Source organism: Desmodus rotundus, chromosome 6 (assembly GCF_022682495.2).
Source record: "Desmodus rotundus isolate HL8 chromosome 6, HLdesRot8A.1, whole genome shotgun sequence".
Taxonomy (NCBI): Eukaryota; Metazoa; Chordata; class Mammalia; order Chiroptera; family Phyllostomidae; genus Desmodus; species Desmodus rotundus.
The window spans coordinates 39,865,345-39,877,917 of NC_071392.1; the positions used below are offsets into that span (position 1 = coordinate 39,865,345).

Here is a 12,573-nt window from a genome sequence, read left to right on the forward strand (position 1 = left end):
CCAGTGTGCTAACCTAATGCTGTTTGCGTTGAGTATGTATGCGACTTCCGAAAGGAAACCAAGTCTTCTGGTAGAAACTTTACCTCCTTTATCCCTTTTATGAGACAGTCCTTTAGATGCATATTATTTTGCCCATTTTTAATGCACAGATACAAAAGGCAAACCAGGGAAATTAATTTTAGTTAAGGGATTTCAACACCTTCCACAAAAGTATTCTGATGATAAAATACATAATGCTTTGTATAGTCAAATTTTCAGACAGTTACTTTCAAATATAAGAACGCGTTTGAATGAGACAAATTATACTGGTCAATGCTTGTATTTCCACCGTGCTTGGATGGAAGCTCTCACTGCCCACGGTCTAGTGGCCTAGTCAATGGGATGAGATTGTGTAACACTGGACCTTTTTATCAGTGAAGCAAAATGTTGTCCTTATTAGCTTTTACAACAGAAAATGGGGTTTGTCTTACTTGAAAAATAAGATAGAGCACAGACCTCCAATAACCTAAACTCTATGGGAGAATTAAGGATTTAAAAATATAGACTAGTAACTTAAAGATCAGGGCCATGCTATCCAATATGGTAACCACGATCATGTGTCCTGTTGAATACCAAAAATGTGCCTGGTCCAAATTGGAATGTGTTTGTTGTAAGCATAAGATACACATGGAGACTTGAAAACTTATCATGAAAGAAAAAATATCTCAAGAATTTTTATATTGACTTTATATTTGATAACTTTTTGGATGACTGGGTTAAATAAAATGTATTATTAGAATTAATTCAGCTATTTCTTCTTACTTTCTTTAACATGGCTATTGGAAAGTCAAAATTTGAAATTAGGTTTATATTATATCTCCACTGACAGCACTGGGCTGACCAGAGGGTTGGCATTTTGAAAGAAGGTGAGCATTCATAAATTAGTGTAATTATTAAAGTCTCAACACTGTTGCAGAAACACATTTTACAATAGTAAAATAGTATAATTTCAGACCTCAAAGCAGCCCAGATTTCTAAATCAATTGTTTATTGTCATGGTTCTTTGATGCCAATCCATTGTTCTCCCACGTTCAGCTCTCTTGGGACTTTAAAGAAAGTTTGAGAGGATTTATTATTAGACTCGAGTCTTTCAGGATTAGAACGTGTGGCAGGTTGAGAAAGAATAGGAGAGGATATTCTGAGAATAGGTATGGACATTTACAAAGATATGAAAAAGTATTGGGTGTTAGGGATCAACTAGTAGTTTACAGTGTCAGAAATGTAAACTGAGTAAAGTAGGATGAAGGAGGGAAGAGGGGAAAATGTTTGTAAATGGATTGAAAATACATGTGAAAGGGTACGTACAATTTTTATAAATATTGCTTGTTTCTGGTATAAGTTGACATCATAACCATTAATTAATTTAAAATCTACAATTAACCACTGAGAGGTTATTATGTTCTAGGCACTTATCTAGGAAAGGAAACAACAGTGAACAAAAGCAGACAAAACTTAATGTCCTCTTTACACTTACAGTACATTCAATAACGGGAAGCCAACAATAAGCAAGCAAATAAAATATGCTCACTCTCGCAAGCTGTCTATCTCTCTCTCTCTCTCTCTCTCTCTCTCTCTCTCTATATATATATATATATACACACATACATATACATGAGTGTAAAATGTGGTGAAGAAAAATACAGCCTGGAAGGGAGATTACATTTAAATCGTAGTTTTCAGGGAAGTTCTCACTGATCAGGTGACATTTGATCAAAGGCCTGAAGGAGCTGAGACCACTGGGCATCTGGGGTGGGGCTTGAAGGGAAGGCTCTGTGTGGGGGTGAGCCTGGCCTGATCCAGGAACCAGTTCTTAGAATATGTATATCAGGCATATATTTTACTCGTTTCCTACAATCTGTTCATGCTCTTTCATATGCTTTATATTTTCTAGTCTTTATTATGAATTATATATTTTTTCTTTTTTTTTTTTTTTTACAGTATAATGTTTCCAGAGCTAACTGCAATAAGATCATCATGTTGTTCACGGATGGAGGAGAAGAGAGAGCCCAGGAGATATTTGCCAAATACAATAAAGACAAAAAAGTAAGCGCAATTTTACAGCATTTTAATTTTAATTTTAATTTAGGTGTTTTTTTAAAAAGATAGTGAGTGAGGGGAGGTGGGGGAAATACTTAATAAAAAATACCAGTGAGCACCCCTGGTGAGTATTGTTCAATTTGTTGGAGTATTCTCCCATAAACCTAAAGGTTGCTGGTTCGATTCCTAGTCAGGACACATGCCTAGGTTGCAGGTTCGGTGCCTGGCCCTTGGTTGGGATGGGTACAAGAGGCAACCAATTGATATTTCTCTCTCACAATGATTTCTCTCCCTCTCTCTTTCCCTCCCTCCCCTCCCTCTAAAATCAATAAGCATGTCCTCAGGTGCAGATTTCAAAAAAAAAACAAAATATAAAACTCTAGTATATTATAGATAGAAATAGATGATGGCAGTCGTATAGGACATGCATTACAAACCAAGGGCTGAATCAAAGAATCATTAAATATAACACCTTTATGAGATTCAGGAGTACCTTATGACTAATTTACTAATAAAATCATTTTGAACTATAGAATCCTACTTGGTTCTTCTGCATAAATTCTGTATAAGAAAATGCTATAGGAAGAGAGAAACAAAAAGAGAATGGAAAATAGGTACAATTTAAGGTTCTCTAAGATAAATTTATGATGTTATTTAATTATTAAAGATTAACACAGTAATGTTAAAATTCCCTATAAGCAAAAGATTATATCCACAGATACTATTTTGTAGATTTATAGAAAGTAATATACAGCAACATAACCTGCATCCTCATTTGAAAACCAATTCCTTTCAAAAAAAGATTTTAGACAAATCATTTCATAGGTGTACTATTTCAACAAGAAAACAGTGTGAAGATGAGTGTCAAGGTTGAAAATATTTGTTTCAATGTCTGTTTGACGGCAGAGGACAGTACAATAGAGAAACGTGGCTGAACCTGCCGATATGGTACAAAATATCAACTGTAACTATTTTTTCTGACAGCCCTACAGTCAACTCCTTTCAATTTGCTGACTGACTCTCCACGATTCATAAGAGAACCATGATTCTCAACTTGGCTTCCTAAAATGTGAAGGATGTACCAATAACTGTAATAATAAATTATAAACCATTTCCTGTGTTTCAAAAATTTCACAAGATGACACTGCAGAGTAAAATGCCAATTTGCTTTGCTTTTCATTGGCATTTTCATCATTTAAAGAGGTGTGGTTCATCGTTAGCCATGCCTTTCTAAATAGATTGTTTTCTATACATTTATGGGCTTAAAAAGATAAATATAAAGCTCTGGCTGGTGTGGCTCAGTTGGTTGGGTGTTGTCCTATAAACACAAAGGTCGCAGGTTCAACTCCTGCTCAGGGTGCATGCCTAGGCTGCGGGTTCAGTCCCAGTCGAGGCACATACAAAAGGCATCTAATCATTGTTTTTTCTCTCACATCAATCTCTCTCTCTCTCTCTCTGCTTCCTCTGTCTCTAAAATCAATAAACATGTCCTATGGGTGTACACTTCAGAGAGAGAGAGACATATATATGGATTGATAGGTTTAGATCGTTTTATAGGCAAAATATTGTGAATAAGAATTATGAAAAAAATTTTAAAACACTTCAAAACACTCTTAGGTGCATTTTAGCCTATTTGTGATTGAACATAATCAAAGAATTGAAAACATGTACACATAAAACTTCAAATTAATCACAAATCCTTTTAATACTCAATACTTGCATACTACATATGCTATAAGTATGTCATATGACATAAGTTTATTACAGGAGTTGTCATTTTTTCCTAAACACCTGGTTATTTAATGGTATAGAGAAGTCATTCCTTTTGAAACAGTTGATAAATAGGCTGAACTGCTGACTGTGAATACTTTCAAATGACAACTTGATTTCATACATATTTCCTTAAAAGAAATGATCAGAATTAAAAGTAATGGGAAGATATCTTATCTAGTAACTTCTCATTGTTCCTATTCAGGGCAGTATCACCACCTGGAGGATGTCTCTACCAGTGCCCCTCTCCTTCACACCTGTTCAGACACTTGTGGTCTGATCCCATAGCACACTGCCTGGAGTTTTATGTGTCCCTCACACTGCCCTCTACTCACGGGGTCTGTCCTCTGTCCCCTCTCTGGATTACATGGTCCTACCAGACAGGACGGCATCTTGTTTAACGCTGAACTGTAGGCATCTGTCAGAGAGATAGTTCTTAATACATGCTAATAAATAGATGGGGACTAGCAAAGGTTGGAAACATTATTTCTGTTCATGGACAAGTTTATAATGATAAAACGTGGTGTGGGGCAAGGAATATTCAGCTTATTTAAATGTTCTAAGTAATATAATATTTCCATGTTTTGAAGAACTCAAAACAAGTTTAACCCAAAATTCAGTGTATCTCAGAATTCTACCAATCAATCTAACTCTTATAATTTTGCAGATATTTTTTAGTACCTCAGTCAGACATAATTTTAAGTATATTTAGTTGTTTTATTATAGAAGTATAGAAGCCCTAATAATTGTATCATTTTAATGGGTATAAATTTAGATAAATCATCTCTTTCTTTATTATGATTTCCAAACCATCCACCAGGAAATCTTCTTAACCTCTAGATATTTTTCTTAATAAAAGAAAAGATTCTCAAATGAATATGGCAATGACTTTTATATTCTTTATCAAAATTTGTGCCTAAGGTGTATCTTAATTTTAAGGAGCACACAGTTCTTAACAATTTTAAATGGAAGAATATAGATGTACAAAAAGAGAAGTAGTAAGTAATTTTCATTTAAACTCATAATTTTTTCTCTTCCAAAACTCTGCACCCAGGATTAACACAACAACATATCTAAGAGGATTATCCTAAATTTTATTATTTTTCCTTTGTCTTTTCCAAATAGAAAGGTTTTATGACCTTTTTTTTATTCATTTGTAGTCTACCCTCTATTTTTACTATTTGTTCAATTGATTGAATAAATGGAAAATTTACTAGTTTAAGGTCATTTTTTTCTATGTGCACATCCTAAAAATATCCAATCTAAATATTATTTTCTTGAAACACTGTCTCTCATCCCCTTCACCTTTTATAGGCACTCAGTTTTTTAAACAAGGCATTTGGTGACATGCTACACCATATTAAATAATTCATATCACATTTACTTTGTAAAACTAATGAATCTCTCATATTCAACAATGTTGCTTTTTTCTGTTAATATATTGTTTTCTATATTGAAGGACACACTTCTCTTAAGGGCACATACCCTTTGTTAATGTCAAAGCTACTTTGAAAATTTAGTAGTTAGTTCTTGGTTTCTATGATTTTTAAATAAATGTTATTTTTATGTGACATAAAAATTAAGATGTTCTTGGAATGAGATACTTTATCTGTGATTCTGATTTTAGTCGCTATAGCAAAGTTCTGTGATACACACTCTTACACATATATGCATGCCTACATATCCAGCTATAGCCACACAGATTTATATCTGTTTGAAATGAACATCCCCTCTGTTCATTGCTGTCTCCAGGAATAGGAGACCACGTATGTGCCTCTAGCATGAGATCTCTTACAGTAAAGTGGTGCGAATAAGAGCCGGCAGGTGGGTGAGGAGTAAATGAGGAGTGAGGAAGAAGACATCTGAAAAAAAAATAATTTTTGAACCTTTGAAAACTTGCTAAGAAATATTGGGGGAATAAGGCAGTCAACCTGAGGTAAGGTTGTGTACACACACGTGTGTGTATATATATATATATATCAATTTTTTTAAGATGGAGAAGCTAATTAATGATCATATGTTACAGGTTAGTGAGGGGATATATTGACAGGAAAGTTTACTGGCACAAAACTAAGAAAATGTAATAGATGGAGACCTGTGAAAGAGGAGGGATTGAGAGAGATACAGATCATAGATTTCTGAAGTGGACGAGTAAGAATTACATTTCTGAAAACATCACTGTCCCACATTCAAAATGCATTCTACTTCCCAGTTCAACGCTTCTTTTCTAACATGGGCAAAGGTTGTTAAACAAACACATATTCATCCGCTGGTGTTTGCATGTTCTGTGTGAAAACAGATGACACAGACAAACACTTTTAATTCAGTTCCACCTTTGAATGTATTTCTGGTGTGTAGTTAATTGTGTATGTCAAGGACACTTGTGTGCAAATAGCATGAGTGTGTATATACTAAATACGGTGTATATGTATAAAGGAGATTTTTTCACCATCTTCACATGTAATATCAAGAGGGCTGTGGACAAACTGAGGGACCCTTTCTTACTTCCCCTCCTCATTCAAACTTCCCAAGTGTTAACAACCCACCAACCCTGTCTGAGGCATCTGCAGCCCACGGACACTAATAGGGAAGATAATTATTTATCTTTGTCATCTAAGGATCCGTATGACAGGCCAATTCCATAGCTGTGAAATTAATATTTGTTACACCATAGATTTATCACCTAGAATTTCACTGGCCACATTATCTTTTCAAATGACCAAACACTCATGGGCAGAGACAACACTGCGGTGATTGCAGAAGGGCAGTGGGAGGAAGGGGAAGGTATAAGGGGGCTAAATTGTAATGGAAAAAATACAATAAAAATTAAAATATTAAAAATAACCAATGTATAAAAATGAAATTCAATACATTTGAATACCTATAAATTTTCAATACTCATAAAAATTCTACATTTGATTATAACTTTATTTAAAATATGCTCTTTAAAAAAGTTCACTTGTAGCTTAAAAATATTAAAGTCACAAAATCATGAAGAAAGTTTGATGAGCTTTTTAAAAAACCTCTGAAAACTACTCCTACTTTCCCCCCAAGCCCCTTGCTGGGCATTAATATGGCTGCTGAATGCTTCGTTTGCACACATTTTTCATCCAGATGGCATTAGAAATCATTCAGAGCACCCAGGCAGGTGTGACGAGGTACGCCCCACGTCCGGAGAACTGATGAATGAGGCTGCGGATATACAGCACAATTTAATGAGGCCAAAATGTTTGAGAATTAGGACAAAATGTTTGGGTTCTGTTGCAAAATCTATTACTCTTGGGAATGAATCGACCTAATTGTAGATAGGTAGAGTTTTAAAACCAAAATCATGTTAATCTCCTCACACAGCTGTTTCAAATTAAAATGAATTTACTTTCTAATCTTTACCTGCCCCAATGCCGTTCCTTAGGGCTCACCCATGTGTGTGAGACGTCCTTAAAAATGGTGCCAAAAGTTAAACGAACTCTATCTTGGAGTCCAAACAAATGAATAAAGAAAAGTAAAACCAGACACAGAGTTGAAAGATAATTTCCAGGCCCGGCAGAATTAAAGATAGTGGCTTTTCTGAGGAATAGCAAAGGGATTGGTTAACGTTGCACACTTAAGCTTGTCTAGCCAGCTAAAAAATAGTTTTCTGACTCTTAGCTTAATTCTCAGAATTAATTTGAAAAAAGACATTAAAATTACTAAAACAAACATTTCAGAATAATTAGAAAATGAATGAAAACAAATGGAAAAAAGTATATGCTAGATGGGGAATCATTTTCAACATAAAGACTGCATACCTATAAGTTATAATCATCTGACAATAGACACATTATTTTTAAATTCTTTAAAAAGTGATTGGCAAAGTCTTTCCTATTTTACTGTCAAATCCAGAGGAGAGATATAGCCTATAAAACTGTAAATCAAGTCATAAATGGCTGACTCTGTGTATGTGTTTTATGTGGTAACAGTGAAAATTGTCAGTTAATTTTTCAACAGATGGTAGAGAAAATTATTCATGGAAAATAATTCATTGCCTTCTCTTCTGTCTCTCTCTGGCTTCTTCATCAGGCAAGAAGAAAGCCTTTGGAATGAATGTTCAAATATATGATAATGAAGGGCATTCAGCTTATAAAATTATTTAATACTATTTAATGAAGGCACTGCTTCTAAAAAGTTTTATTTCAGAAATTTTAGCGCTTTCAACAGTTTCCAAAAGACTCTTAGCTTTAGAATAGGAACAATGCCTTATGAGCAAAAATCAAATATATTATTTATTACAGAGTTACTATGTAGCTGAAAAAATAATTACAATGTAACATTGGCCCTGTCAGTAGATCACCAAAGGCAGGTTTCGGGCATGTGTGTGCACACCTGTGTCCTCCTCTTTGACAGATTTATTTACATTTTTTTATCTTTGAATAAAATTAATGTTGACAATTACCTAAACTAAGGAAATTCTTATGAGATATATTTTCTTTAGGTTTGAATGATACTACTTCCATGCATTTTATATTCTTTAATATCTAAAACAAATCTCAAAAATGAGGTTACATATTAATGAAGCACAAAGTGTATAATGTGGCATAAATCTTCGAGTGAAGAAAATGCACTTGGAGTGACTTCTAGGTAGAATGATGGCACCTGGAAGTGGGATTGCCCATTGTTGGTGTGAAAACATTATATCATAAGAAACACTCAGTTCTGCTTTTTCAGTGGCTGCCTTCTCCTCAGAGTAAGAACTCTGCTCACAGTACATCTCTGCAGAGGTGTCTTCCCCACTCAAGCTTTCGGGTGCAGCGTCCTCTCCCCACATAGCCCCTTTATCATTCTCTGTGTCTGCACCTTTTTTCCTTTGTGTTACCTTTCTCCAAGGTCACCATTTTAAAAATCTTTTTACTTAGGTGTTTATTCACTCTTTAATTTGAACTTCTTTCTATTATTATAAGCTCCGTAAAGGTAGGGTTTGTGTTACTTTGTATACCACCGTTGAACCCATAGAGGCTAGCACGGTGCTTGATAATAGAATAGTTGCTAAATATTTACTGATATATCAAACATATCAGTAAATATGCAACAAATATGCACCTGAGATAAACTATTAGAAATTCATAAATTCCAGGAAAAACTCAATAGCTTTGATTTTTTTAAATTAGGAAATTATTTAAAACAGTATTTTTGTCTTATAATTGGAATGTAGAGTATCGCTTCTCGGCCTTTTGGCTAAGATCAAGTGTAGTATCTGTTCTTATCAGTTTAATTGGAATGTAGAGTAAAATTGATGTTCCATTCTAACACATCATCTTATAAGTAGGGAGGGTTTAAGTTTATATAAAATGATTATATTGGTGGCACTTTTCATTCACCCTAATCAATCCAACACATAGTTTTTCATGAGGATTTTCATTATTAGTGTCAGTAAAGTATTTGGCATTACTCAAGGTAACATCAGAAATAACTCATTATATTGCTTATTTTCTGATATCTGAGCTGACAATAATCTTTGCAGAGCTACAAATTGCTTAGAAATGCAGTGTGCTCATAGCTTATTCTTTCTTTATTAAGTACTATAAGTGAAGGCCGAGGAAAGCACAAGTCAAAATTTTTTCTTATAATCTAATACTGTGTGCTCACTTCAGCGGCACACGTAGTAAAATCGGAATGATACAGAGAAGATTAGCACGGCCCCTGCGCACACTAATAATGTGATGGTGATTCATTCTAATGTTGTTAATAAATTAAAAACACGGACATAATCCTAAGGCACATATCGATGTTACGCACCCACATGTAAGGCATGTGAAAGCACTATCAGCTTGTTTTTTTTTTAAGATTATGTGGATATAATCTAGATGGCTATTGTATTTTGTTTCCCTTTTTAAAGTTGTTTTTTTGTTGTTACTTTAACCAGTCCAACAAACATCAATTAAATTCTTTCTTCCGTCAGACCCTTGGAAATTCCAAATACATATATCGCATATAGACAAATGACATTTAAACAATACGAGGTCCTTTTCTTTAGAGCTTATTGCTAAATGTGATAAAGTGAGCCAAATTTGTTTCTCCAGAAAGGTATTATTTTGAGTTAAGTTCTTTTTGAGACATGAAAGACTAATGACCCACTAATGGAAAATGTTACCTCACTGAATTCTGGTAGTTTGACTAGAGAAGACATTGGAGTCTTCATCATCATTGCTGCCGTAATTGTCGTAATCAGCGTCTTTATTACCATAGTTCATATCTATAAAGCTTATAACTTTCCATATATTATAAATGCTTCCCATGTGTCATTTCATTTTCAACTGGATTAATCATGACAAAATTATTTTTATTATAATCACCCTCATCCCCATTGTGAAAATAAGAAAAACCAAAACTTGAGAAGTCAAGTAACTTCAACAAGTCTGAGAACTACTACTAAGTGAGAGAATCAAGAAGTCAAATGATCTACAGTCCAGATTTCCTAACCATGTGCTAGGCTGTCTTTCTCTTCTCTGGGGCAGCCCCGTGGCGATGCCCGTACTCATTCACCCACCCAGCAGCCTGCCTTCTGGCGGGACAGCAGACTTTTACCACTAGGGGACATGCACCCGCAGCCTCACCAGGCTAAGATGGACTAGCCTAAGCTGTCAAAACTTGGCAGGCTGCAAGTACCTTTCAGATCATTGGGCTTTATAAAACAAATTAAGTGTGAAAGATGAATTTGGACACATTTATTTATTTCATAATACTATAAAACTAGAGATGGGGTCCTCAGTGCTCTGGATTCGGTATCCTTGTGAGTTATGGAAAACACTGTAGAATTTTCTCCTAAAATATTCAGTCCAGTCTTGTATTTTTATAGGCTTAATGCCAAAAGTTTTAGTACACATGGTAAATTAATAAAAAGCCATTTCTGACATCATTTTTCTAACATGTTTCGATAGTTGAAGTTTTTACTTTAGTTTTATTGGCTTTCTTTCTTCATAGTCTCATTTCCATTATTCCTTGGAGATTTGCCTATTGTAAATTAAACTTGAACTCTGGGTAACTGATAATTGTTGAGGTGACAGTTTCCAGTAACTATGTTCTGCTGGGAAAGAAGAAATTCCTACGGCTTTCTAAAATAGGTTGACCCTGTGGCTTTGGAAAAATCTTAATTGGCAACAACTATTTTGGTCTTCAACAAACAAAACAAAATAAAAAACAGATTAGCAAAAGTCCAGAACTGTAGGATAAAGTTATAAATCATTGGTATATTATAAGAAACAAATAAATAATGTATTTTAAATGACAAAATTTTTTGTTAATTAGAAGTTTTCTCTGATCAAGTAGGCCAGACTTGATGTATCATCTTTATATTAGTGGAATTATAATTTCTCTGTTCAGAGAAAAAAATGTTTTTGAAACAACTGAAGGCCAAATTATGAAAGCCTGAGGCTAATAAAGACAGATTTTTAATTGTTTTATGTTTGATTTTATTAAATATGCTTTCAAATTACTATTGCTTCTATAAATATGCTTATATAACTAAGCATGAGTCAAGAATTTTGAGAATTTGTTTTATTCTCCAGGAATAATGCAGTACATAAATGATATGTGTATTAAGTATACTGCAAAAGGTTAACTGCATTGAGCAAGTCTGAAAACCATTTAAAAAAATAAGAACGTACCATGATATAACTAAACTGCCAGAATTACAAAGTGCAAGACGACCACGAACCCAGCTGTGGCTCCGCTCATTATAAGGAACTGAGGGGCTCGTCAGACGCCATGGCGTTTATGTTAAATCCCTCCGCAGAGACGTTGAGACCACTCATTTGTCCGTGGGCTTTTTTAATTTAACAATTATGGCTTTCCATTTATGTATAAGGTATTATATTAGATACAGTAGGTAAAATAGTGCAATCTTGGGACTGTTTTCACCTAATTCAATGTTTATTCAACACTACCTTCCCATATTATTTTTGTTAAAGATCTGGGTTCCAGCATTATGCAAAATATTTTTCAAAGCCATCTATGACTGTACATGTCTCCTATGTGAACCTCATGGAAGTGGACATTTTGAAACACGAGCCTATCTAAAATCACACAGATTAGCCATGGTTGGGTAGCTCAGTTGGTTGGAGTGTCATCATGTAGTACATCAAAAAGTTTGCAAGTTCAATTTCCGGTCAGGGCACATACCTAGGTTGTGAGCCTGTAGGGGAGGCAACTGATGGATGTGTCTTTCTTACATCCATGTTTCTCTCTGTCTGTCTCTCTCTCTCTCCCTTCCTCTCTCTCGAAACTCAAACATATGCTCAGGTGAAGATTTAAAAAAATCACACATATTAGTTGAGGAACATTTAGCAAATTTTCTAGGTTCATTTCACTTAGAGCAGAAAGGTTCCCGTGTGCATTTGTCAAGTGAATCTAGTGTTTTGATTATAAATGTACCATAAGACAAAAGTGAAGGAATCTTCTCTCCACAAAAGTTGCCTTTGTCTTGATGTAGTTGGTGTAAAGTAATCTCTTTGAGATGTTAGATGAAATATATAACTGGTGCAAGTGTACATTAAGTATATTGAGTTATTTTGATGTCATTTTGTTTTTTTGTGAGACCATCCAGATACACTACTAAGAAAAGAGCTAAAAAAAATACACATCTTTGTAAATGTAATTTAACTTGATTTTTAAATTGTGCATATTTCAAGAAATCACTTTATTTTTTCTTTACCCCAAATTAGAGCTAAACAGGAACTGTAAGTTTAAAGAAGT

At 34.4% G+C, this 12,573-nt stretch overlaps 1 protein-coding gene and 2 pseudogenes across 7 annotated transcripts in view; all 3 read left to right on the forward strand.

The window, feature by feature from the left end:
* Positions 1–12,573, forward strand: part of CACNA2D1 (calcium voltage-gated channel auxiliary subunit alpha2delta 1) — a 457,573-nt gene that overhangs the window by 370,531 nt on the left and 74,469 nt on the right. For all 7 annotated transcript variants that reach the window (XM_053926392.2, XM_053926394.2, XM_053926393.2 and 4 more), the window contains exon 12: positions 1,978–2,082. In XM_053926392.2, coding sequence (XP_053782367.1) covers positions 1,978–2,082 — 105 coding nt within the window. The remainder of the gene's footprint in view (positions 1–1,977; positions 2,083–12,573) is intronic.
* LOC112303594 (U2 spliceosomal RNA) lies at positions 9,038–9,215 on the forward strand (annotated as a pseudogene).
* On the forward strand, positions 9,461–9,560 carry LOC112303709 (U6 spliceosomal RNA; annotated as a pseudogene).